The sequence below is a fragment of the Mya arenaria genome, chromosome 9 (assembly GCF_026914265.1).
Source record: "Mya arenaria isolate MELC-2E11 chromosome 9, ASM2691426v1".
In the NCBI taxonomy this organism is placed as follows: domain Eukaryota; kingdom Metazoa; phylum Mollusca; class Bivalvia; order Myida; family Myidae; genus Mya; species Mya arenaria.
The window spans coordinates 74,275,644-74,303,627 of NC_069130.1; the positions used below are offsets into that span (position 1 = coordinate 74,275,644).

Here is a 27,984-nt window from a genome sequence, read left to right on the forward strand (position 1 = left end):
TGTTTCAAACACAAACAAATAATTAAACATTTTCCATTAAAAATAACCTCGGGTGTATGCTCGGTGTGCATCAGTAGAAGTAATTCGTAAAAACATATGGTATTATAAATTAAATGTAGTGTTTTAATGTGTATTTTATATAATTATCTTTAAACTGAGTGCCAGTGAAGTGTATTTTTGCACAGATAATTAGGATTTCCAAGAGTAAAGTCATTAAGTTTAACTGCTAAATTGAAATTACTACGCGATCTACTTGCAGCGTAGTTAGCTGTAAAGATTTCTGACATTTTAACAAAATATCAGTAAAAATAAAACCAATATCATGCTTAACACATAATCGTGTTGGGAAAAACATGGTTTCTCGCGTTTGGTATCTTGCACCAGCGGCCTGGTTTTCGCAAATTGAGTCACATGATATTGTTCAATGGGACTGGACGTTTGACAGTATTTGTGGCGGTGTTAATTTTCGTCTTCATTGTAAAAGCTTCGTAGATACGCGCCCTTTTGTTGGATAATGTTTATTTGTGAGCCAGGCATATACAAATATTCTTAACCTTTATGCCTACATAACTTGCCGCTTTCAAAACGATTTTAATTGCATGACGAACACTGGAAAATGGCAACTTCGTATCTCGATTATATATTGTGCACTGGACCCTCGAGTCGAGTTCGCTAGGTTATCGGCATTTGATTGAACCTCGACACAGACCACTTTGAAAAGGGTATCCTTACCCTCTTTACGCCCGTGTCTGCGACCATCCAGATTTTATAAATTGCACTTTCCGAAACAGTAAGCTTCATCATAAAAAAGTCAAACCAGAGCATGTGGCAGGGTCGAACCATAATCCAGCCATTCAGCCACAAGAAAAGCTGTTCATATATTGTGCTATAAGATTGAGCGTTTTTTTCTGTGACACCCTTGGGGTCACCTCCCTGCCCCCAGCCATCCCCTATTGCACTAAAGAAACAAGAAATACACAAAAACAACAGCAACAGTAACCACATACAAACAAAAACAGCGCAAGTGGCTTCTCATCTTGAAAGATATTAATACGATAGGTTAACATTAAGATGTAAAGATATCAATATCATTTGGTTAAAATCAATGGCATTTGCATGTATGAAATGACATCTGACTAATTTTGTGGTAGAAGATAGTGATCTCTGACCTCATTACCTAGAATATTCGCCTAGGGCTTGTATCTCAATACTCTTTGTGCAGCACAAATAAGATGCACCCGATAAATTTTGACCTATTTTTGTGGTAAGTAAAGTGGACCAGACTGGCTTTAGTATAGGTGAGCGATTTAGGCCTAAATGAACTCATTATTCATATACGCTGTCACGTAAATAAGTATATACATAGAAATGAATAAACATTGACAAAACATGCAATTTGATTTGAGTGCCAACTTTTCCTTCGCCGTACGATGTAATATTTGTGAAGTTATGAAAGTGATTTAGTCGTCAGAGTATATAAACTATGGTTTTAGGTTTTCCCAAGAGTACCACTAAGGCCGTACAGCGCCCAACTATCCTCAAACCACTGTGCATTGGTCCTTGAGAAATTGTAATAGTTGGGGGATTGTATGAGTACTCGATAGGCCTGGTGGTCTTGAAGCGTAATGTCACACATTGGACTTGGCCATTAATTAAAACAAATCTAAATCTTCTGTTTATGCAAATATTTTCTTTTGACAGGCCTAAGACAGGCTAAATGATAAATATATTAAGCACGACACAGACTCCTATATTACGGACACACATCTCCTATATTACAATCAAAGCGCTGAAAGCGTTGAAAGGCTGTTTGCGCGACAAGCATGATTTTACATTTTTACAAATTACAATTCTGATCCAATGCAATAAAATCGAATTCAAAAACTGTTGAGATGGCTAAACTGTCACCGGTAAGTGCCTGTCATTCCCAAAGAATAGGTTATGTAAATTGATGATTTTTAATACAATTGACTAGTTTCATAACAATAACTGATAAACTAATATAAAGAAGGATACTTGAACATTGCATTAATCTCGCTAATGTATTGGCAGTATAAAGTTAATCAAATGAAGCCCGATATTGGCTGAGGACGTTTTGACTTTTTGTAGTTGGTAAAGTAAATCAGGGTCTTATAGTGAACACATTTCAATATATTTTTCCTTCGATTCCTCACAAAGACTTGTTTACGATTTTTCGGATTGCTTTCAAATACACACTAATGTTGCAATCTATGATCGTATTTAAATAAAGCGATCTTTTAATTTGCACTATTTAAACCGAATAATAACATTAGCCCCAATTTCTAACCCTGGTGCATTAGTATTTTCATGTCATGTTGAAACATCTGACGATAAATGAGTTTGATTTCCGGTACTACATGCTGTAGGCATTAAGCCTACAACCTAATAGGAATCGTTTGTATTATTGTTAACACTTTATCATGGAGGTACGCAACAGGTAGGCCGTCTCATGTGGTACTGTTTTGAGGTTGTCTGTTCGAAGTAGCCATGTTCGACCGTCGACGCGAAGTTCTATCAGAGCATTGTATCTCAGGATTGTGGCTCTCTATGTATAAACAACAAAATGAAAAAAAGATATTGTTTAATGTAACAAACACTGTTTTAAAGCACGATTATTGTATGTTACTTTTTCCAGGAAATGTGTGGACATACAGAGGGTCGGAAGGTAAGATCCATTTGATATTTATAACAATAAATGATAAGAAGAATGAAAAAAAAAATGAACATTTCATTTCTTGGCACGTGTCTTTTCAGAATTATCTCTAGTGTAAACGATATATAGATTTGTTTTGATTACATAACAGTCGAACATCTGCAGATACAGGTCCATGCGTTTCAGCGTAAACTTCGGTTTTGAACGTCCGTGCGGGTGTATTTGCAGGTCCTGACAACTGGCACTTGGACTACCCGCACTGCGGCGGTGTGAAGCAGTCACCCATCGACGTGCAGACAAAGGATGTGGTGGTGGACCCCAACCACCTGGTACCCATTGTTTTCTCCGGCTACGACAATGTTGCCAACACTAACTACACGCTTGGGAACAACGGACACACAGGTACGCTTCCTCCTACATCCCAAGTTTTATTCATGCGAGGTACAACGGCCACACATGTACGCTCCCTACTCCGCCTAAATGTTATACATGCGGGGAACAACGGACACACATGTACGCTCCCTACTCCGCCCAAATGTTATACATGCGGGGAACAACGGACACACAGGTACGCTCCCTACTCTATCCCAATGTTATACATGCGGGGAACAACGGACACACAGGTACGCCCCCTACTCCGTCCCAATGTTATACATGCGGGGAACAACGGACACACAGGTACGCCCCCTACTCCATCCCAATGTTATACATGCGGGGAACAACGGGCACACAGGTACGCTCCCTACTCCATCCCAATGTTATACATGCGGGGAACAACAGACACACAGGTACGCTCCTTACTCCATCCCAATGTTATACATGCGGGGAACAACGGACACACAGGTACGCCCCCTACTCCGTCCCAATGTTATACATGCGGGGAACAACGGGTACACAGGTACGCTCCCTACTCCATCCCAATGTTATACATGCGGGGAACAACAGACACACAGGTACGCTCCCTACTCCATCCCAATGTTATACATGCGGGGAACAACGGACACACAGGTACGCCCCCTACTCCGTCCTAATGTTATACATGCGGAGAACAACGGGTACACGGGTATGCTCCCAACTCCATCCAAATGTTATACATGCGGGGAACAACGGACACACAGGTATGCTGCCTACTTCATCCCAATGTTATAGATACAGGGAACAACGGACACACAGGTACGCTCTCTACTCCATCCAAATGTTATACATGCGGGGAACAACGGACACACAGGTACGCTCTCTACTCCATCCAAATGTTATACATGCGTGGAACTACGGACACACAGGTAAGCTCCCTACTCCGCCCAAAAGTTATACATGCAGTGAACAACGGACACACAGGTATGCTGCCTACTTCATCCCAATGTTATACATGCGGGGAACAACGGACACACAGGTATGCTCACTACTCCATCCCAATATTATACATGCGGGATACAACGGACACACAGGTTCGCTCACTTCTCCGCCCAAATGTTATACATGCGGGTAACAACAGACACACAGGTACGCTCCCTACTCCATCCCAATGTTATACATGCGGGGAGCAACGGACACACAGGTACGCTCACTACTCCATCCCAATGTTATACATGGGGGAACAACGGACACACAGGTATGCTCCCTACTCCAGTCCAATGTTATACATAACATTTCCTTGCACTGCAGGTCCAACTGTACCATACATCAACCACACATGACATAACATATCCTGTTCATACACTTTATTTGAATGCTTTACATTCCGCAATTCAAAAATAAATAGCCATTTAGATAGTTTGTTTCTTTCTCTAAATATCATTTTAGGCACTTTGTTATTCGTCCGTGCGTCTGTCAATTATTGCTTGTGAACGAAATAATGTTTTGATCGTATCTGAATATAAACTTATACGGAAGTTAGATATTTTTTGAGCTTAGTTCTTTTCGAAAACCAGCCATATCCACCTATGTTTGACTGCTTTATGACCCTTGAAATTCAAGGTAGTGTTTTAAGGGAGGCAACTTTATACAGGGAGATTTGAGTTATTGTAGTGTTTGTTTGCCTTTGAAACATATGATTTACTGATTGCTTCCCTTTGAATGTAGATTAAGTATTTTGACTAATAATAGTTGGTACAAGTTTGCTTGTGAACACGATACAGTCTTCAGTTTTGATTGTATCTTAGTCAAACACGCAGTTAGATATACAGTTGAGCTTTATTTGACGAACGAGCCAGATAAAGTTTATTGCCTATTCATATCGAATCATACATGTCCTGGATTGAAAACTAACAAAAGAGCCATGACTGTGTCCTCATTGGCCTCTTGTTTCTTCCTGTTTCGACTTTTCAGATTCACCATATTTTGATGTTTACACGTACATATATAAGCACATTAATTTGAATATTTAGTAGATACCTTTAAACAACTTACAAGCGTGACGTTTATGAAAATTGAAACGTTTATCCAATTCGATCACTATGGTTTTCACGAGGCATGCTTATATCCGATTAAATTCAATGCAACCAGCTTTGATATGTATCAGAGTTAACTTTAACATTCATTATTTTTAACTTCGAAAACATATTATACTATCTATTGTTTTTTAATGGAGAGTCTTCTTGAATGCAAACAAATAATGACCACTATTGGCAGAATTATCACCATTTAATACTAGTAATACAAATCATTAAAAAAATAATCAAAAGATTTACATGGGCTCATATCCGGTTAATCACTTCAAGTTTGTCTGATATAATATGTATATTTGTATTACAGTTCAAGTGGACCTGAATGATCAGAGTATGATGATCAGCGAGGGCGGCCTGGAAGGCACGTACGTCGCCGCGCAATTCCACTTTCATTGGGGCGCCGACGATACGCGCGGATCCGAGCATGCCATCAACGGCCGCCACTATCCAATGGAGGTACGTAACAACTAGGCCTTGTCTTGTTATATCCATTTGACGTTAAATACACATTAATGTCTTTGTAGAGTAAGTTTCGTTTGATAATTATAAAGTAATTCAATTACCAATCTGAACATTACATGCATTTATACCTAATACTATCTAACAATGATGCAGATGCACATCGTCCACTACAACCGGAAGTACGGGAACTTTACGGCCGCTTTGAAACCCGAGGACGGCCTCGCAGTGCTGGGCTTCTTTTTCGAGGTGATATATCAAGTCTTCCTACAATGAATATTTCACTGAACATTTCTGGACAATAGAAACAAGTACAAAAGAGAACAGTTTCCAAAAAAAATGAGCGACTCTCTTTTAAAACACGCGTAAAACATATTTATCTTGATCAAGTTTTGAACAGCTGAAAAGTTTTGAATGCACGTTTTCATATACTTTCAGATTGGAAGATATAACAAGCACTTTAACGAAATAATTAGCCACTTCAATGACATAAAATACAGAGGTAAGACTTGTACATTAAAGTGACACTTTTATTCAAAATCAGTCCATACACATGTATAACAAACATACATTTTGAGTGATAAACCTTAAATTACTTACTAAATAATGTATTTATGGAAATGTTAATTACTGATAACAAGATTGTAACCATGTATTAATAGCTGAAAACACAACGATATTAAATGATTGGTGAGCGCTCAAAGATTTACTGTGATCTTATAGCGTTTTGTAAAGTAGTCATACCGTATTTTATGCACATTTTTTTAAACTAAACTCGGTATCTTTCATAAAACCCATTGTTATTCGACATATATTCATCGCTTTTGGTATTATATTAAAACAATTCTATTAATTGAGGTAAATCATATTTGGGAGTAAGAGTGCATCTTTAACTATTTAATAGAGTCAGCAAATCTGAAATACGTTAAAGGGACTTGTTTACGTTTAGAAGTGTCGTATATCGACTTTTTTATTCGTGTGAAATCGGAACAAAATGCTTGTATCGACGCCTTTACGACGACGATAAACACTATCACAAGTTCATTTAAAGCTTTAATATTAATCAGTTTTTGAAATGTGACAATTATGCTCTATTTTGCAGAAAAGCGTATGTAACGCTATTTAAATCTTAGACGTTGATTAAAAAAATCTCTACTCGAATGTATATCTGCCAGATGAAGTTTTGTGTTTGTTCATAACACGCTTCAACCAAGTTTAGAACATCGTTTTCCAGCATAAAATATGTGAACGAGACCGTTAAGTGTTATGCCAACTCGATGAAGATAACCATACGAATCATATGGCTCTGCGTTTTATTTTTAATGTGGTCATTTTAACTCTACATATCCACCTTTTAATCCGACGTTTTCGCACTCACCGAACTTCGTAACTGCAAGGACTAAATTTTTTCACAAATCTATACAAATATATACCTTACTGTCATTGTGTATGTTTTACTATGGCAGATTTCGCTCATCGGCTAATTCACTAATTTGAATTTCATAATTTCATATATTTCTTGTCCAACAGGTAAAGACGTGCGTCTTATTTTATTTCCGTCACCTGGAGTGTAATGTCACCTGCGTAACATAACATACCTATATGTATCAGTGTTAGTATTCCACGTGATAAATTGCGTCATAAATGCTACGTCGGAAGGCAATATTTTGATTTGAAAAAATACTTGAAACAAAGATAACTTCACGATTTCTTCACCATTTTAAATGAAACATGTCGCAGTCTACGCCGCTTACGGAGCCCCGCCTTTGGTCTTTTACCAGAGTTTGATTGAGAGTTTAGTTTCTTAAAACACTTCTAAAAACCTTTTCACAATACGGCGTCTGACGGAGCACTGTCAATACATTATTCTGGAAACAGGTTTGTCAAAGTGTTTGATGAAAATAATGACCATACCAAATTTCGGAAATGAAACAAATGTGGGGTTCTTTAAGCTTTTTAGACTGACCTTTGTTTTATTTAAAATGGAGTTGTAAAAGAATAGTTATCTTTGATTTAAATCTTCATTTTAAGCAAATTGTTGCCTTTTGACGTAGCATATATGACGTAATTTATCACGTGGTATACACACACTGTGTATCATTCTGTCCGCGTCCGACCGCATCAAGTTTTCATTACCGCTCTCCAATATTTACAATGTTAATTTGCGTAATTTTGCTACTGTATTCGATCAACAGCCAGGGGTAATAATAAATAGGCATCTTAAGTCAATCTTTTGGTCACACATTATTGACTTCATTCATCGTATAGGTTGGTAATTGATACCACGCGATCCGATTAGCTACACTAATATTAAATCTTGTTAAGACCAATAGTTCATATAATCCCAGATCAATCCATAAACTCCAGAGTATAGGCAATTACATTGTATAAATCAGACTATATTCACATTTCAAAAAGTGAATTCAATTTTCTTCTTTTTTTTCAACGGATATTTGAGAGATATTTGAGAGATTTCAAAAATTATTCATTCAGTGTTGTTCACACAATACATCGGGATCGATTGTTTACTTTTTTGACAGGTGCGCGCGTGCTACTTGCAATCGGAGAGTTACGCATTATTAACCCCTACGCAAATATTTACACTTACGAAATTTTAGTAAAAACGCACGCACGCAATTCTCATTCTTTACGTAAGTTGAAAATGTACGTGAAAACTTACGAAAAACTTCCGAATTCTTAGTAGAACGGGGCCCAGGGCCTTTATTCGGTTACGTCCTGAGTCGGAGTTTCAGACTCGGGACCCTTATATCACAAAATACTCAAGTCAAACCCCAATCTCAGTCTTAACTCATTTTACCACATCTAAGTTTGATTCCAAAATATTGTAGGTTCTTACGCTTTTTAAAACGTGTTTTCTCATAGAATGTTTTGATAAAAATCTTTTGTCAGTACTTAACAAGATACTCGCTCAAGAGTGAAGCGTGTACTTTAAATGTTATGGGATAAGATGAGTTGAGATTGAGATCATGATTTACCTTCAGTATTTATCTGATCTTGTGGCCGGACGTGTCAATCTTAGTTGTATTGTAAAATGGCTTCTATTACAGCTTTGAAACTTAAAACTGCTATAAAACAAGTTTCACCGTTAATTACAGAGACTTAGTCCAGACATTAATCATATTTAAATATACCTCTCATTACATTTAAATTCTCAAACCAACAGACAGGAAGTTCGTGAATACGATATTGCAAACCGATTGGCAAATGTTTTGTTCATTTTAGAGGTAACAATCTGCAATCTGTTTATTGTACCTTGCCATTTTCTTTGCCGACTTTGAATAGATATTATATTGTTTCATCGTATTCCAATCGCAAAGGTATGCCTATAAATCATTACACAATTTTATTTCATGTTTTGCTACAAACATTATGAGTGCTAGTCTGTTTTCCCATGCAAGAAAATAAGCAAGCAGGCAAGCAAGCAAGCAAACACACAATCAAGCAAGGTAGTAAGCAAAAATGCAATTATGCAAGCATGTATGCATGCAAGCAAGTAACAGCAGCAGTTCTAGAAATAGACTGAAGGGAAGAAATGAATGATTGAATGAATGAATGAATGATTGATTGAATGAATGAATGAATGAATGAATGAATGAATGAATGAATGAATGAATGAATGAATGAATGAATGAATGAATGAATGAATGAATGATTGAATGAATGAATGATTGAATGAATGAATGAATGAATGTAGAATGAATGAATGAATGAATGAATGAATGATTGAATGAATGAATGATTGAATGAATGAATGAATGAATGAATGAATGAAGGAAGGAAGGAAGGAAGGAAGGAAGGAAGGAAGGAAGGAAGGAAGGAAGGAAGGAAGGAAGGAAGGAAGGAAGGAAGGAAGGAAGGAAGGAAGGAAGGAAGGAAGGAAGGAAGGAAGGAAGGAAGGAAGGAAGGAAGGAAGGAAGGAAGGAAGGAAGGAAGGAAGGAAGGAAGGAAGGAAGGAAGGACGGAAGGAAGGAAGGTTATGTAAATGTAAGTCAAAAAGGAAAAATAAATAAAAATAAAGGAAAATTAAGTATGAAAGCAAGTGTAAAGGAAAGTAAAGTTAGTAAGTAAATACTCTAAGTAAGATAAGTATATCGTACTGGCACTAGGACATACAATTTGAATTCTACATTCATGCACTTTCATACAATACAATTACTGAATGTATATACAACACCAAACAATAAATCAATTGTTGAACATAAACTACTGTTAATTTATTTACAGAGTAAAATTCGTCTAAAATCAAATAGAACGCTATGCAACTTCTTAGTGGCTTATTTCCTTGGAAGTTCAACCTTAAAAGTGTTATTAAAATAAACTTTTAACTTAACAAATGAATGCAACCGATCTTAAAATAGGGTCAAAGTTTTTGTCTCTTAGGTATAGTTAAGTACAAAATGTTGTTCATCCTCGACTAATCTATTATCATCAATTGTTCAGATTCTTCATCGAATATACATGAATTAGCTTTTAAAGACTGTAATCATGTGTAATATACTTTCTTGAAGTAAAAGGACATTGAAACCAAATAAATTGGCCATTAATTGGCTAGATTTGGCGTTGATAAGCTTTGATATCATTTTTGAAAACGAAACTAATGTTATACAGACCAGCACGTGCCGATCGAATCTATCCCTCTGATGGAGCTGATCCCGGCGCGTCTGTCCAACTACTTCCGGTACATAGGATCTCTGACAACGCCTCCCTGCTACGAGAGCGTCACATGGACGCTCTTCAACGAAACCATAGAGATCGCCGAAGAACAGGTCTGCATGCTGCTATCAAAATAAGCGCTTGTTCAGAACTTTGTCAGAAGTACAGTCGAAACCCGTTGGGTCGAACTCGCTTGGCTCGAATTCCTCGTTGGCTCGAACTTGATTTAGATGACCGATTTCTTTATACTGAAGGCTAACAATCCCGCTTGGCTCGAATTTTGTGACGCTCGAAGTATTTTCGCCTGTCCCCGGGAGTTCGAGCCAACGGGGTTCGACTGTGCTGCACATCACAAAGAGTTATACAAAATTGAAAGTTAACAACAACGACGTTAACAACGCTGTTACCTTTAACAAAGTTTTAAACAATAAGCCCTCACAGATCTATAGATTATATGTTTTTATATAACTATAATTAAAGTGATTCTACTGAAACTCCACTTATGTTTTGTCCCGTCAATTTATCGAATATTATAGTAAGGTACGTTTATATGCCGAAATTTCTTTTTGAGTAATATTTTCTCCTCGTGTTAAATCTTCAGCATATAAACGAAGTATTTCATGTAACCTTCCACTCAAATCCTTCCGCGTGGGTAACTTTTATTCTTCTTGCTTATAGCTGGAGAAATTCCGGACGACGATTTTCGAAAATATCGAGGACGAGGGCGGGGTATCAATGGACATTTCAGACGACTTCCGGCCCGTACAGTGCCTCTACCGGCGTCGCGTGCACGCCAGCCACCAATCACTCCGCTTCGTTAAAGACCTGGCCGCCCTGGATGACGACCCTTCTGCCGCTAACGTCGTTACAAGCGTTGCATCGATTGTTCTATTCATTATGGCGTTAACAAACATTTGTCTGTAAGAATATATGTAACGTTTCCAAGAAGAGAGTCAGAAATTCGTTAACGTACATGGTGATATTTCAAAAAGTATCCATCTCTGACAACTACACCGCAATAAACAGAATAATTTGATTAATAGCAGACGTAATTTACAATATTTAGTGTTTCGCAGGCGTATAACATTTTAGATATTGGAAATATGTTTATTGTATATTTTTATCTGCTCATAAACATTGATTAACAAACAGTACATGTAACTGTATATTCTATATACATTTAAATATGACGTGTAAATCGTAAAAAACATATTTGAATTGAAATTTTCCTTTCTTTTTTTCTTTTTTTTTTTACACGAAAAGCAATTCATCACTAACAGCCTACTGGATACAGGTTATTCGACGATGATATATGAATAGCTTATTTTGAAATTAAACTGTAAAAAGTTTTTGCGGTGTTAATCATGGAATGCTAAAATATCACGAGCTTGATTAAAACTGACGTTGTTCATCTTGTATGTTTATTCAGAAATAGAATGTTAATCGTTATATGTATGTATCGTGATAAATTTAGTATTATATATGTGATAAATATTGAGACAGTTGTGTAAGTACCAGACCCAATACTTACAGAATGATATATGTTGATGTTACCCCAGATTTACTTATATGTACTTAGAAGTATGTTCGCCATTATGTTGTGACAAGAAGCCAAACCTCTAATTTTAATTCTGGCACAGTCTAACCCCGTTCGCTCGAACTCACAGGGACAGGCGAAAATACCTCGAGCCTCAGAAAGTTCGTGCCAAGCGGATCAATTACCTTCAGTATAAAGAAATTGGTCCTTTACATCTAGTTCGAGCCAACAAGAAATTCGAGCCAAGCGAGTTCAAGCCAACGGGTTTTGACTGTATATGCAAGATTTAGTATCAAACCTACCGAGAATACAAATTCCGGTCCCTATCTGCCAAATGCATCCTCACTTGTAATGTTTATTAGATTCACTGCAACTTGATACACTGTGAGTTTTATGCAATGAAAATGATGTGTTGTTAAGTGACTGGGTTTTATTGTATGCCGGTATCGAATATCAGTTTTATTGACTTTACAGAAGCTAAGTTTACAGCTGAATTACATGATTGAATATAAAAAAACAAATACTTTGTTCTTCGCATAAATCATCAACATAACACATACAACATCAATACAACATCAGTACAAAATCAATACAAAAAAATACTACCTCGATACAAGAATAATATTACAACATTAATATCACATCATACAGCATTAAAACAACATCAATACAGCATCAATACAACATCACTACATCATCAATACAACATCAGTACAGCATGAATACAACATCAATACAACATCAAAACATCATCCATTCAGCATGAATACAACCATAATACAACATCAATACAACATCAATACAACATCAAATCAACATCAGTACAACATCAATACAACACCAGTACAGCACCAATACAACATGCATACAACATCAATACAACATCAACACAACATAATTACAACATCAAAACATCATCAATATAGTAAAAGAATAACATCAGCACAACATCAATCAAATATTAATCCAACATCATTACAACATCAAAACTACATAAATCCAAGATAATCAGAAATTATAACAAGATCAATACAACATCAATCCAACATCAACAAACATCAATCCAGCATCATTACAACATCAATACAACATCAATCCAACATAATCATTACAACATCAATCCAACATGCATACAACATCAATCCAACATCATCAATCCAACATAAATCCAACACCATGACAATATCAATCCAACATCATTACAACATTAATCCAACATCTTCATTACATCAATTCAACAATATCACCCAACGTAAATCCAACATCATTACAACATCATTACGGCATCATTACAGCATCAATTTAATAGCATTTGTCTATCATTATCAGCTTTATTCATTTGTTTCGTATATGTTAATGTAATGTGAGTGTAATTTGGAGTTTATTTCTCATTTGGAATAAATATAAATAAAGTTATATGATTGTCTTATTTAAGAGCACACAATAAACCCCACCGTGCGACGTAAATAACTATCACAATATACGAGGCGCTTAATGGACATTTGGAAATTCGAACATATAAGCAACACAATTACGGATTATCATTGGATAAAAACATTTTCTTAGTTTTAAAGTTTGTTTCATGAAACACGGGAGTTCAGTCATCCCTAACTGTCATAGACCAGTCTGATTCGCTTGAAGACGGGTCATTTTCCAGATGAAGAGTGAAGACCGTGCTCGGTTGATGACAAATGTTGAGGCGTGGATGGGTTAAAATCATCAGTCAATATTGTGTTCATGTTCAGGAAAGTCAAACAGTTAGAATAATACTTTTGAAACATCGATTTTATGATCGAGCAGTTGTTTTCGTCTGAAGGAAAGAAAAGTAAAGTAAAGTAAAGTAAAGTAAAGTAAAGTAAAGTAAAGTTAAGTCAAGGCAAGTCAGGTCAAGTCAGGTCAAAGCAAGTTAAGAAAAGTAAGTATGTAAATAAGTAATGTGACTTGATTGATAAGGAAACATACATCTTACTGGGAATAGGACAATTATTTTGAACTATAAATTCATGCACTTCCATACAATTCATTTATTGACTGTATATACACAACGAGACAATACATCAATTGTTTGACATGAAATAATGTTAATTGCTAATTTATTTATAGAGTTTGGCGTGTCATCTACTTCTACACTCGTTTAAGTACCAGACCCAGCTTGGAATTGAGTTTCATAACGTTTTATACCAACTTTGCGAGTGCTATAATCGAGTTAACGAAATTTGCTAGCGTTGTGACTTATATGTTAACGAAGGTGGGCGTGTAATCTGCAACTTGTACTTAGGGTAATTCACTCTAGTGAGTACCAGAACCAGATGGAAATTGGGTTAAAAATTAACGAACACTCCTTGACACGGTGGTGACATATACTTGGTGGTTGGTTGGCTGTAAATCCTCCTTCATCACTTTACCGATATGTCTGTAGTGTGCCCCATCAATATCCGGAAATCGGCTTCCTTTAAAGTTTAGCCAAGTTTGCAGGTGTTTTCGTTCGAGTAATCGATTTATGAACGGCTGGTGACTTCCCAGTTATGGAATAGGCGTTGTCTAACAATCGTGCTGGTGACTTCCCAGTTATGGAATAGGCGTTGTCTAACAATCGTGCTGGTGACTTCCCAGTTATGGAATAGGCGTTGTCTAACAATCGTGCTGGTGACTTCCCAGTTATGGAATAGGCGTTGTCTAACAATCGTGCTGGTGACTTCCCAGTTGTGGAATAGCGTTGTCTAACAATCGTGCTGGTGACTTCCCAGTTATGGAATAGGCGTTGTCTAACAATCGTGCTGGTGACTTCCCAGTTATGGAATAGGCGTTGTCTAACAATCGTGCTGGTGACTTCCAAGTTATGGAATAGGCGTTGTCTAACAATCGTGCTTATCGGTCATCGGCTAATCGACATTTTCATTAAAATTGAAGAATACATTCGATTAATCTTCGATTTCTCCATAACGGTTTAATATATCGTTATTGCAATAACGGCATAATAATAATATTTAAAATCTGCACATTTAATTAGTTATTTAATAAAATTTTGTTCTATGATTTAATTTATTTTATAATTAAATTTGAACGAAGAGCGGTTCGTTTTTCTTAATATATTTCATAGCCTGAAAAAATCCTTTTTGCAATTATAAAAATGGATTTTAAAATCATTTACATTTGCAAGGTACGATAACTGTTAGCAAGATTACTCTTTTTTAATCTTACAAACCTTAAACAACAAACGGTCTGAATAATTAAAAAAATGCCCAGAAGTATACTGTCTGATCGGATAACATAAACCTAGGCGGAAAAATTTGCCCAGCTGTTTGACCAACTTCACGCGCATTTTTCTTATCTCTGTCTGTGAGTAGATATTTTCCTGGAAGAATAAGTAGATATCACTAGCCTCACCGTATATGTTGGTATTTACATACTTTGGATATAACATTCCCCTCTAAGAACTCATTAACAAAATACCATCATCTATTTGGGAAGTATTTATTCAACTGGCCCAAGTTTACGCGGTGCATTTTTTATTCACACGAAGATATACAATTCAAAACACGTGCGGGTGCATTTTGTGGTTAAGCATAACAAAATGAATACAAAGTACTTCTAAAGTGCATAAAACTTTATAATGAGCGCGGGTATCGTAAATGTCAAATCCTTGATAGTGCTGTATAGTGACAAATTATATGAATATCGTATAGGTACACACATTGTAAGCCTAATTCAGTAAGAACAATAAGAGCATAATTAACAATAAGGTATTGAATGCAATTTGCTAATTTTTACATCAACATAAAAACATTGTTATGAGCTCACATGCATAATTTTATGATGTACACATAAAACGCTGTTTTTGATACCGTATAAATTATTCAGATGTTTACAAAAAACAACACTTTGCTAGCATAAACTTTCATTTGATTAAAATCTGGCACTAATTCCTCTTAACATTTTAAAAACATATAACAGTATTAAGCTAAGCTCACCATTGTTTATTTTGGTAATTTGTAAGGTTTACATTTTTTAAAAGTTTTGGCCCTAAAAAAGAACAAATCTTCAAGATAATCAAGACACATTTAAGCGTTTTACGCTAAAGAACATTCAAGAAATTTGGGCTTGGAATAAGGTGATGAGGATGGTACTATTATTTTCATACATAACACGTACAATATATATACTTTATGGTAAACCTGATATCGTATTTAAGTATCATGCATTGCTGATAAAACATGAATAAAACAATGGACACTACACAAAACGGATCAAGGTCAAACAAACACTTAACAAAAAGAGGCCTATAACGGCACAAAACAACACTTACAGTACACAAATTTATGTACAAAATACGGATATGTAAATGTTTGGGTTACCGCTTTGACAAGGGCAGTGAAAACTAAGTAAATCAAAGTACTGAAACTACTGCTGGAAGGTAATTTGTTTAATGACAATTACATTTTGACTCTCGTTGGGGTAATCGCCTTGGCACAGGAAGTGAACACAAAGTAAATCAAAGTACTGAAAGTACTGCTGGAAGGTGATTTGTTTAATGAATATTGCATTTTGACTCTCGTTGGAGTAACCGCCTTGGCCCAGAAACTAAAAACTAAGTTAAACATGGCTATGAGTTTAAACCGGTTTGTCACAGTCCCCTTCCCCAACATTTATCAATGAGTGCAACATTTAGCTTATTCACTTCACCAGTCCCTGCACTATCAAATGTAAAGCAATGAATTGTATGAAACAATATCATTAAAACATATAAATAATTATTGACATGTTGTTCATTGCGTGAATAAAGTATGAGCATGTTTAGTCTTGTATGTTTTTTTTTAAATTTTGACGGTGTGAGATAAAAAATAATAATCCTTTTTGAATATTTTTAAATCAATAACTACGTGGTTGCATCAACCTATAATGCGCGCATTTAAAAAAGCAAATAAAATAAATAAATAAAAAAATACAAACATTATAAACTTCTTGAAATAAGTGATTAATGCCGATTTAGAAATTAATTGCATTTAATATTTGACAAAGTATTTGTAGGTATTTTTCACTCAATACATTCAGATATAAGCACATTCTACCATTCTCACCATAAGGCATTTAGCTATAAACAGACCAGTTTATTTACGTGTAAGTGCCTTTGGCCACCTATTTATTTTATTTAATATAATGTCGATCAATTTAAATGGAATCTTTTGTTTGTGGCAGTATTGTGTGTGTGGTTTTGTTAAATGGACTCAGCTTTGAAATGTTTACAAATTTCACATTGCTTTTTATGTAAACATCCTATGTAGATAATAAATGAGAAAAAAGTATTGTGATTTAAGTGCAATGGGTATGTTCGTTGGCTGAAACCCATTCCAACTAGATATGAATTATAAGTATCTTTTGTTTATCTAGACCCATATTAATCTTGCAATCAATAAAACGCTTAACCAGTTCTTGTTTTAACAATCATTTGGTCAGGATGTGTCAAGTAAGTGTCACTCACCGTACAAACAACTAAATAAGCGTACTCATCATCTTTATAAAGTCATTGCCCTCTTGTACCTAATATACATTTCTAGATATGAAAATTGTTTTTAAATGGTTAATCATTTGGCCCTTTTGTAGTCTGGCTGGGAAACAAGTTCTGTAAAATTCCGATTGCGACGATGTTCCGGGGTCTGTCGTTTCACTTCATCGTTTCTCGTACGGTTGCCTGTCCATCCATATCGTCCATGTCTTCGACTAGCCAACGTGTCGTGGAAGGGGAGCTTGTCTAACATACGGCCTAGTGCATTGGTGTGTTCAAGCGAATACACTTTTCAAGCCTAAGGGATTAATTCTTATATAACTACTTGAATCCATTTATTGTATCGATTCACTTCCGGCATATTAGGAGCGCGGCTTGACCACACGTTTTGACCTTATTTTTTAAACAACAAATTGTATTATATTTTCCCCACAAAATTAGGGTTTTGATAAATGAATGCTTATGTTGCTTGATTTCGTTGAGTGACTTCTCCTTTGCTTAGTGATAGTGATAGAGATGTTTGTGTTTTGTTCGATTTATGTAAACAATCACAGAGGCATATTTACACGGCCAGTTCATTAGGTACAGAATTATACATCAATATATATATACTAGTAATGCAATTGACAATCATTGCAGTGTGTGTATACCACGTGATAAATGACGTCATATATGCTACGTAGGAAGGCAACATTTTACCTAAATTAAAGACTTAAATCAAAGATAACGTTTCTTTAACTACACCAATTTAAATAAAACAAAGGGCAGTCTATGCCGCTTACAGAGTCCCGCCTTCGTGTTATTACAGAAGTTGATAAGGTGATTAGTTTCATCAAACACTTCGACAAACCTGTTTCCAAAATAATGTTTTGACAGTGCTCCTCAGACGGCCGTATTGTGAAAAGGTTTGTCGAAGTGTTTTAAAAAACTAAACTCTCAATCAAACTCTCGCGCGGCTCCGTAAGCAGCGTATATACACTGCACTATATTTCGATTAAAATGGTGAAGAAATAGTGAAGTTATCTTTGTTTTAAATCTTCATTCGAGGCAAAATATTGCCTTCCGACGTAGCATTTATGACGCAATTTATCACGTGGTATACACACACTGGTCTTGGTTAGCTCGGTGGTTATGACTAAGAGCTGCTATGATGGGACATTTACCAATATTTTTATTTCGTCTTATTTATCCATTTCTTATCTCTTTATTAGCTTTGTGATTTTATTTGCCTTTATCAAACAATCAATTTTTGTAGAAAGTATTTGCCGAAGCAAATTATTTTTTCTGAAAACCTTTAATTGAAGCAATTCGTTGAAAAAGCCTTTATCAAAGCAATTCGATAGAAAGCCTTATCGAAACAGGTCGTTGGGTAGCCTTTATCGGAGCAATTCGTTGGAAAGTCTTTATCGAAGCAGTTTGTTGAAAAATCTCTATCGAAGTTATTCGCTGGAAAGCCTTCATCGAATCAATTCGCTGGCAACCTTTATCGAAGAAATTCGTTGGAAAGTATTTATCGAAGCAATTCGTTGAAAAGGTTTTATTGAAGCAATTTGATGGAAAGCCTTTATCTAAGTTATTCGATGGAAATGCTTTATCGAATCAATTCGTTGGGAAGTCTTTATCGAAGCAAACATGTTGATACATAAAAAGGCATAGTTAATGTGATATAAGTGATATGTGAAAATGAAAAATGATTGACCTGCATATGCCACCTATCTATTTTATTGAATACATTTTTTTGTCAATTTAGATGGAACTTTTGTTTATGGCATTATTATACTTTCTATGAAGCAGTTCGTTGGAAAGCATTTATCGAAGCAATTCGTTTGAAAGCCTGTATCGAAGCAGTTCGTTGGAAAGTCTTTATCGAAGTTATTCGTTGGAAAGTCTTAATCGGAGAATTTCCTTGTAAAGGCTATATCGAAGCAATGTGCTGGTAAGCCTTTATCGAAGCAAAACTGTTGATACTTCATATAAAGGTATAGACAAATAATATCATGAGTAAACTATAAAAATGAATGAATAATGTAGAAAAGGAGCATAGAATTAGTGAAAAATGAAAAATTGAGAATTCCATTCGGGCTAGAAGTATGCAGAGACATTGAATATGGAATTCAAGGACAAAGACAACAGTAGTGGGAGCAGCAATGGTTGTGATTGGTGTAGTCCGCGTGGTGGTCTCAGACATATGGTACAGTTGTGATTGTTGTTGTCCGCGTGGTGGTCTCAGCCAGATGCCACAGTTGTTACTGGAGTTGACCGCTTGGTGGTCTCTGGATCCTCATCAAACATATTATCGACAGTTGCAACGTTTCGCATAAGGATTGCGAAGAATAATGCAGTAATTAGTAGAATCGTGACCAGAAACAAAACGAACAGAAACGTGTCAAGATGTTCAAGGAAATCTTTCCAAGTGTAAGGCTCATCTTCGGGATCTTGTTTGCCGGTCTCAATGTAGTGTTCAATGGGAGTCACCTTGTTGACTTTCGACCAACGAAGTTTGCGGAGACATGTGATTGGACACTGCTTGGAGCCAATGACTGTGACCAGTTTAGCTTGAATAACTGTGTAGAAAACCGCAACGACACTAAGGCAGAGCAATGCGACAATTAACAGGATAAAGAACGATATCTGCAAAGAGTTATGGGGCAGAGAGTCACTGATCATCGTAAAGAAGATTCCGTATGATAAGAACATTGTTACCGAGAAAGACCCTTTCTCACCCGAATTTATAGGCACGAGAAAGACACAGATGTTTAAGAAAGCTAACATCATTAGAGGAGTGATCAACGTAAACGCCGCAAAGTTGGCACGTCTCTGAAGGCGGAACTTCACGTCTATGTACCAGTTATTTTCCTTGACGTATCGGTTGCGGGAAGCTCCAACGATAAGCCAGGAGGGGTTTTCTGAGTACTCAGACATGTCAGTGCCGAGATAGTGGTCGAGTTCTACGGTGTCCACCGTCTCATCTGCAGCGTAATACGTAACCGTGCAGGTTTGGTCGTCAAACGGAAAGTACTGAATGTCGACGTCACACACAACCCTGAAACATGAACAGCTTTATTTTTACAGCAGGGACAAACTTAGTTACCACAAACGAACCATATAATTTTATTTATTAGTAAAAAGTCAATCGACAAGCAGACAAGTGAGGAGAACACAAGTAAACAAGCAAGAAATTAGTTAATGTGTTTAATGCAAAATGTCAGGCAAGCAGGCAGGAAGACAGGCAGACAGACAGACAGACAGACAGAATAGATTATTGTCGTAAACGTGTTAATTAACAGTTTCAGGGCAAATATGATATGCATCAGCATATAAATAACATGGTCACTATGATACAAAGCATATTAAAGGAAAATATAGAAATACCAAAAAAAGAGATAAGAAAATCGTTTCAGAAATAGAAATGATATATATCGAAAACTAAATGTAAATGATACTTATCTATTTTCCCTGGTAAAACATCTCGATAAGAGTCAATTTCCTAGCTTTTTTTCATGTACATAAGATATTAATAGTTCTTATGTTTTTATACCATGCCAGTTTAGATACAACAAACACTCTTTGTTAAAACACAATGTTGATACTCTTTAAATTGATAAGAGTTTAATTTATCCACATATAAAATAAACCCTCAATATTTCTATATAAACAAACCAACTCACGAGTATGTTGAATCCGGTACCCACTGGACAATACCGTTCCAAGAAACCATTAGAATGTCCGTTTCGGGATTTCCCACGCCGCCATGTCCGTCAAAGGACTGAAATAAGTAAAAACAAACTTTAATTAGCAGGTGAATGTATACCCAGTCTTACAAATTTTGAGGATTCTTGCCATAGATGAACCGTTTTCATGAACGTCGATCTTTCAAAGATTAACATTAATAACTGAAATAAATAGCTTTAACAACTAACGGGCGAATAAGATCCAAGATTGTTCACCTCAGTTTTGGAATTTGTTAGAGATGTTCAAACTTGGCCTTAACCGTTTCGTTAAATTACCCGTGCTTGCTGCGATTGTGTATTTTAACCAGTTCACATCCAGTGAAATAATATTGCTGTATATGTCTGTAATTTCAATGCAATCCAAGGAAAATATTGAAATGTGTTTGTACAACTGTCAAAATTGTCAACATTGCAATGATTAAGTATCAAAATAAAAAGATGACAGATTTACAGCCAATGCGGTCCAAAGACTCGATAAATTTGCAAAAACAAAACGTTTGATGTAGTTTCAAAAATCATAAAGTGGGTCTAAACATCAATATTCGACAAAAGGACAATAGTGAAATTGGTTCACAGAATGATGCAATTGGTCCAAATTTCGTTATTTTTTATTGCTGTAGCTTCAACAAATAAGGTAGGTTAAAAGGTACCATTCAAAGTCATTAAAGGACATTTTTTATCGAAAAATGTGTTTGCAAAAGGGTGCACATTGTCCAAATTTCAATGATTTAGCTTCCAAAATAAGAAAACGGCTAAAATTGTTATGATAAAAGTCACATGGTGACGATATGACAAAAATCATTAGGGTTGCCTACGAAAATGAATTCCACTTGTGTTATAACGTTCGAGTTGATTTTCTGTATACATTTTCAAAGAGGGTGTGTAAGTTTATTTGGCGAGTGCTCCGATGAGATTGATAGTCATATTATGCACCAGGTACAGGGAGTCCTGGGGACTCTGACTTTTGGTCCATCCAATCCCGGGTAAAATCCCCGCCCTGCGGGGACATACTCCTGGTAAAATCCCCGCCACCCCCGCATCCAAAGGACAAGGTAAGGTCTATTCTCCGCTATTTTCGGCGCGAAAACAAAACAACTGCATTCACTCGGCATTGCGGGACCACCGGGAAGATAAAACACGGCCCAATTCCCCCGCTATTCCCGCAGACCGGGGGCGGCGTGGTTACAATAAACTGGTGCATTAGGTTGTTGTGCACAGACATATTGTAACCCTGGTAAGAGTCAACTTGGTTTTTTAACGTGCACCGTTGTCTATCACAGTTACACGGGACATCGAAGACGAGACCGATTAGAAAAATTGTTGCGTTTATGTATTGTACAACGCCCCTGCAGAACTATGGCCGAGGGTTTTTGATGCATATCAACAGAGGGGTAAATATTTATTATTGATTTTGGTAGTAGTGAGTAGTGCAGCTTTAACAAACAGAAAATATATCTAAAAAAACATTTAATGATATATATAATTGATAGCACTTTCAATACACATATACATAGTGCGAAAAACGACATATAATGGAACTTTCAGTCAAAATGTTGTTTTCATGAAACATACAAGTGCCATAGAGTGTATTACCCATTTTAATATCAGTAGCACTATTATTAAATTGAAGAACCGAATAATGTCGAATTACTATTACTCTGTTTGACGCTTATGCCTACAAAAAAGTTTTCCTTTTTTACACGATGTAATTTACAAGATTAATTAAATGATGCAGGATTTCATAGTTTATCGGTTATCAAACTAAATAAATAAATACTCCTTAAAATAAACATTATTTTTTATTTCTACAGATACGGTTCCAGCGGCCAATCACACAATGACTAATCTAGTACGACTTTAATAAATAAAAGCTCATTTGATGCGAGTGTGTGTTGTAGTGTATTTGTGAATGAGGTGTTTATACGCTTGTGTCTCTAGTTCATTGTCGTTTGGGTCATTGCCTTGTGCCTCTTACCTGGGTTTAATTTTCAATTTTCCACTCTCTGGCTTGTCCCAATCGTTGTTTTTGTTTTATTGTTTAGGGGATAGTAAGTCCGTCATTTAAAATTAAATTCATACAAAACACCATTCTTCAATAGACTAGAAACTAGAGCAACACGCCCAGTAGTCAGAACATAACGGTTATAAAGTTTAGAGGTACAAAGGTCAGAGCCTAAATTAACAAACACCGGAGCGTCACACAACTACAAGGACAGGTAACATATTTATTTAAAGTTATCTATCAATAAACGTTGGGGGTACCGGCTTAGAAGGTAAACGAAACATAAGTTTACTGGTGGTTTAGACTAGTTTGGAAATAATGCCAAGCATGAGCATGAGCCGAAGAAATTAGAATGTATACAAATTGGATAAAATGCAACTCATAAAAATGATATAGATTTTACAGAATTGAGGTGTAACCAGAAATGCATTTCTTAGTCTCGCTTTTTTAAGTGCATGGGTACATTACCTTAACGGCGGGAGACAACGGCAGGATCAGGTTTATAATACGATAATCTCTTAGTTTATCTTAAAAGCAGGCCTAAATGTATATTTTGAAAGTCGCAAACTTCTGTAAGAACTGTTTCACCGCGAAACATCACTAGGAATGCTGTTAATAGAAAATGCAAGTGCGAACAAACGCAGCATACGATATCCCTAAAACAAATTTTATTTCGGCAAATTCAAGAAATGTAGAATGGAGACGTTGCTATTAAAAACGAAAGCTTCAGAAATATCAAAAAATGCTGGGTAAAAATCTGGTATAGCTACTGGCCGCCAGGTGAGGGTAAAAATGGTATCCGGAATAGCCTCCTGGCTGCAATACATTGCGCAGATAAGCGGTTAAATGCGAAATAAAATCCGGAAATACACGCTATTGATGCCCTTTTAAAATGAGTGTTTTTTTTTCCGCCACCTTTTATATACACCTATGGCATTAGCCGGCGACTCACAATCTGCATTTCGCATCAGGCAAGCACAGAAGACCAGTTAAAACCATACCCGCGAGTCTAGTTTTAAAGACAATAGGCCGATTGTTCAGAACTTGTTATTAGAGTTTACAACATGATAAGCTTCACCGTTATTAACATTTAAAGGTGAACTATTTTATGATGTGCTCACATATTTAGGTAAGTCTTAACATATGTATTGAGAAATAGTTTAACATCATTACGATAAACTTACATGCAATACCTCTAAAAACATAGGAGTGGATAACAAGTGACATAAATTCCTTTGCTTTGACCGATTTATATTATAGTTGAAATTGCATGGCGTATGACGTTAAGCGATAACATTAAAGTAAATAGACACGTGACTATTTTCAAAGAGTATGGAGAGATATAAAGAAAAAAACCCAGCTGAAACGTCTGTGTCAAATCTTGTTAAGAATACAACCTATCACAAGTGTATCCATGAAACATAGTTAACAGTTAACAACGACGCCGTAAACAATTTTGTTAATTTTGACAAAGATTTTTAACTTCAGGAAAAGAACTAAAATAACAAAATAGAGGCGTCAAGTTAAGTCCTAATATTAACATACCTTAGAAATGACAATGTTTGGGGTCCAGAGTTCTGTAGTAGCAAGCCTTACGTGGTCAATATACTGGAACAACTTTGGACGCCAGATCATCTGTTCGTCAGTCCAACGAATTCGAAAGTAACCAAGCATCGAAAATCGTTGCTTGGAGGTATCAAATTCTACCACAGAAAGAGGAACAAACTTTGTATTAACATAAACAGGCTTTGTTTGATTCTGAATTGGTCGTATTCTTGTATCATAATTAGTCAAGAGTCTTGAATACATCAATTTCGCTTCTTCGAATTTTGTGAGACGACCTTTCTTTGTGGTAAATGAATGAGCTGTTGTTGGATCGATAGCTGTTGTTTGCCCGAGATTTGTGTGAGTTGTTGTTTTGCCATGAGTGCTGCTAATGGCTGTTGATATTTCGACTGGGTTTGAATGTGTTGTTTGATCGGGTAGCTCTTCGAAACTAGAAATAGTGGACCCGACATCAAAAGGCTGGATATAAAATGGCATATCTGCTGATGGATCGCTGATTGCTCCAGTTGTCATAGTTGAAGTGGAATAGGTTATTGACGCTTCTCCAATGATATCATGTGTTGTACTTTCCTCCGTCATTTCATCATTGTAATATGTATAGTAATATGTGTATTCGGATGCCGTTTCTTCAATATTATCGTATTTATAATCGGATGTCACAACAGCTGGTAACCCGAGACCGGACGTCGGGGAAGTTGTTGAAGTTGACGTTGTAAATATGTGTCCAGATGTCGATTGAAGGTCCAGTGTACTGGTTGTGGATTCTATGGAAGTTGTCCCTGAAGCTTGCAGACTGAGTGTAGCTTTATTAGTTCCAGTTTCGATTGTGCTCATTTGTCCATTTTCTTTAGTAGCTTTTGTTGTCAACGAATTTCGCACATCATCCGAAGAGTCCTCATAAACTGGTATTACAGGAACCATTTGAGCTTCTCCAACTGCGGCTTGAGTGGTCTGTTTCACAATGAAATAATCACACCACGCCATAAACATATATACAACCAGCACTTTTGTTAGAGGGACCATTTTTCCTCCTGAATTATTAACAAGCATCTATCAAATTAAAGGTTTAAATCGCTTATATATTCAAAGAATATAAGCAATCGTTTTGTAGAAGATCGCGTTCTAATAATAGAGGGACCATTTTTTCCTGAATAAATAACAAGTATCTATCAAATTAAAGCTTTTAATCGCTTATCTATTATAATATAAGCACTCATTTTGTAGAAGATCGCGTTCTTGTTAATAAAAAAATCCTAGGTTCAGAAATATTCTTCACCCGACTATCACAGTGATGTCAGTTACTTCTAATGGGTATTTAAGTTTTACTGTGAAAGTGATGTGTATTATCTATTCACATTGAATGTCAATAGGATTATGCCTTCTATTTGAATAAACTGATACTTGAATAAAACATGCATTAGTGGAAGCCGTTTTACGAGCCACAGATCGAGTTATTTTCAAAACAATATATATTGGCCGTGATTTTCATTGGTAATCGAGGGATGATATAATTGGTTTTAACCGTTGATTGGCACTTTGAGCTTTATTTTCTCAAAAGGATAACGAACAAAAGTAACATACAAAACAGGACAGTTTACTCAAATCGTTAAAATGTCCTTCTCTTCTTTTCGACTATCTATATATTTCTCAACTTTAAAAGCAGTTTTTTTTTATAAATGGAACTAATTTTATATGAAAAATAAAAAAAAAAGTTTAAATTTCCTTTTTTTCAACTTCATATTCATTTCTATACTTTGAAAGCAGTTTTTTTTTAAATGACACTCATTTAATTTACCAAAAAACAACAAAAAAATTCCAAAAAAATTCCCCCAAAAACATGAATAAATGGTTAACATGAGTTTTGAAGGAAACGAAATACCCACTCGCATACAATTAATACTCTGTTATAAATTCAAATATATATTGTTTTAAACACACCGACCTTCACTCTTCGGCCAGCAGGGTGAAAAATATCAATACGATTCTTAATCAAGTTACGAACTTATCCCACAACTTCATTTTTTGATAACTGGTGAACGAAATGATATTTTTGTATGTTTAAAAGCGTTATCTAAGTACAGTAGATAATTAATATGTCAAAAGTGTACCAAACTAAAACAAAGGCATTCTAGGCCAATACAGATTCTTTATTCATTCTACATACAAATTTAATAAAAGGAATGAAAAAAAATTAGGGATGCAAACGAATATTCGAATATTCGATCAAAAGAATGTTATTCGAATATTAAAATCGGTATTCGAATATTCGTTTATTTTTTACTTTTTTTCTAAATTTTGTTCCATCTTGAACATTTATTTAACATTTATATTTAAAGATTAAAACGCTCTAATTTACCCTCGTTTCGAGGAAAATCGTGAACATGGTTGTGAAGGATTACCTACCTATCAGCATCGTCCAAGCGGCCGGGTTCAAGGAGCTCATGGCGTACGTGGCTCCCAGCTACACCGTGCCGTGTCGTACAACCATTCGCTCCAGGATCGTGGATCGCTACGATGAAGAACGAGCCGCCCTCGCCGAACGCCTCGAGACCGTCAACAGCGCTTCGATCACTACCGATACCTGGACGTCAAACGCCACAGAAGTTACCTCACAGTAACTGAGCACCACATCAACACAGACTGGTCGCTCGAGTCCAACGTGCTTATGACACGTGAGATGCCAGAACGACACACGGGGGAGAATCTCGCCATTCGTCTTCAAGAGTGCGCGTCCGAGTTCGGAATAGCAGGCCGGGTCGATACATGCGTCCATGACAACGCCCGGAACATGGAACGGGCGGATGCTGACTGCGACTGGGGTAGTCTTGGGTGCTTCGGCCACACACTACAGCTCGCCATCAAGCCAGCGCTCGCTCTCCCGGAGGTCAGCAAGGTGGTTACCAGGTGTCGTAAGCTGGTCGGGCACATCAAACACTCCACTACACTGACAGCCGAGATGCGGAAACGTCAGGGGACGTTGAAGGTGCCTGCTCACGAGCTGGTCCAAGATGTCGCCACCCGGTGGAACAGTACCCACGACATGCTCGCACGTCTGCATGAGCAACGCCGGGTGCTGTCCGACATCATGCTTGACCCACGGGTAACACGAAAGGCCGATCAGCACCTCGCCCTGCGGGACAGCGAGTGGACAGTGGTATCCGAGCTCAGTTCCGTCCTCAGCGCTCTGACCGAAACCACCAGCTACATGTCAACGGAGACGAGCGTATCGTGCAGTGAGATCTACCCAATCGTCGATGGGCTACTTACCAACACATACAAAATACATGCTGCAAACAAATTATCTCAAACTCAAAGTTTTGGTAGAAACACCAGTTCAAAGGATGACAACAGGACACTAGAAATTCAACATTTTGGAAGCATCACCCGTTAA

The 27,984-nt window shown here is 36.5% G+C and overlaps 2 protein-coding genes and 1 pseudogene across 2 annotated transcripts in view; 2 read left to right on the forward strand and 1 right to left on the reverse strand.

Moving 5' to 3' along the window:
* The window catches only part of LOC128245603 (carbonic anhydrase 2-like), a 14,994-nt gene extending 1,787 nt beyond the window's left edge, over positions 1-13,207 (forward strand). The window contains exons 2-8 of the mRNA XM_052963807.1: positions 2,657-2,686; positions 2,903-3,076; positions 5,429-5,577; positions 5,737-5,829; positions 6,019-6,082; positions 10,210-10,367; positions 10,933-13,207. Of these exons, the coding sequence (XP_052819767.1) occupies positions 2,657-2,686; positions 2,903-3,076; positions 5,429-5,577; positions 5,737-5,829; positions 6,019-6,082; positions 10,210-10,367; positions 10,933-11,178 (914 nt within the window). The 3' untranslated portion in view covers positions 11,179-13,207. The remainder of the gene's footprint in view (positions 1-2,656; positions 2,687-2,902; positions 3,077-5,428; positions 5,578-5,736; positions 5,830-6,018; positions 6,083-10,209; positions 10,368-10,932) is intronic.
* Positions 13,208-19,520: 6,313 nt separating this feature from the next.
* LOC128246375 (neuronal acetylcholine receptor subunit alpha-2-like) lies at positions 19,521-25,616 on the reverse strand. Its single transcript, XM_052964558.1, has 3 exons — positions 24,573-25,616; positions 20,963-21,060; positions 19,521-20,337 (listed from the first exon to the last, which is right to left on the reverse strand). Exons 1-3 carry the CDS (start codon positions 25,614-25,616, stop codon positions 19,521-19,523), a joined length of 1,959 nt encoding a protein of 652 aa, XP_052820518.1.
* Positions 25,617-26,634: 1,018 nt separating this feature from the next.
* Positions 26,635-27,984, forward strand: LOC128246376 (E3 SUMO-protein ligase ZBED1-like; annotated as a pseudogene).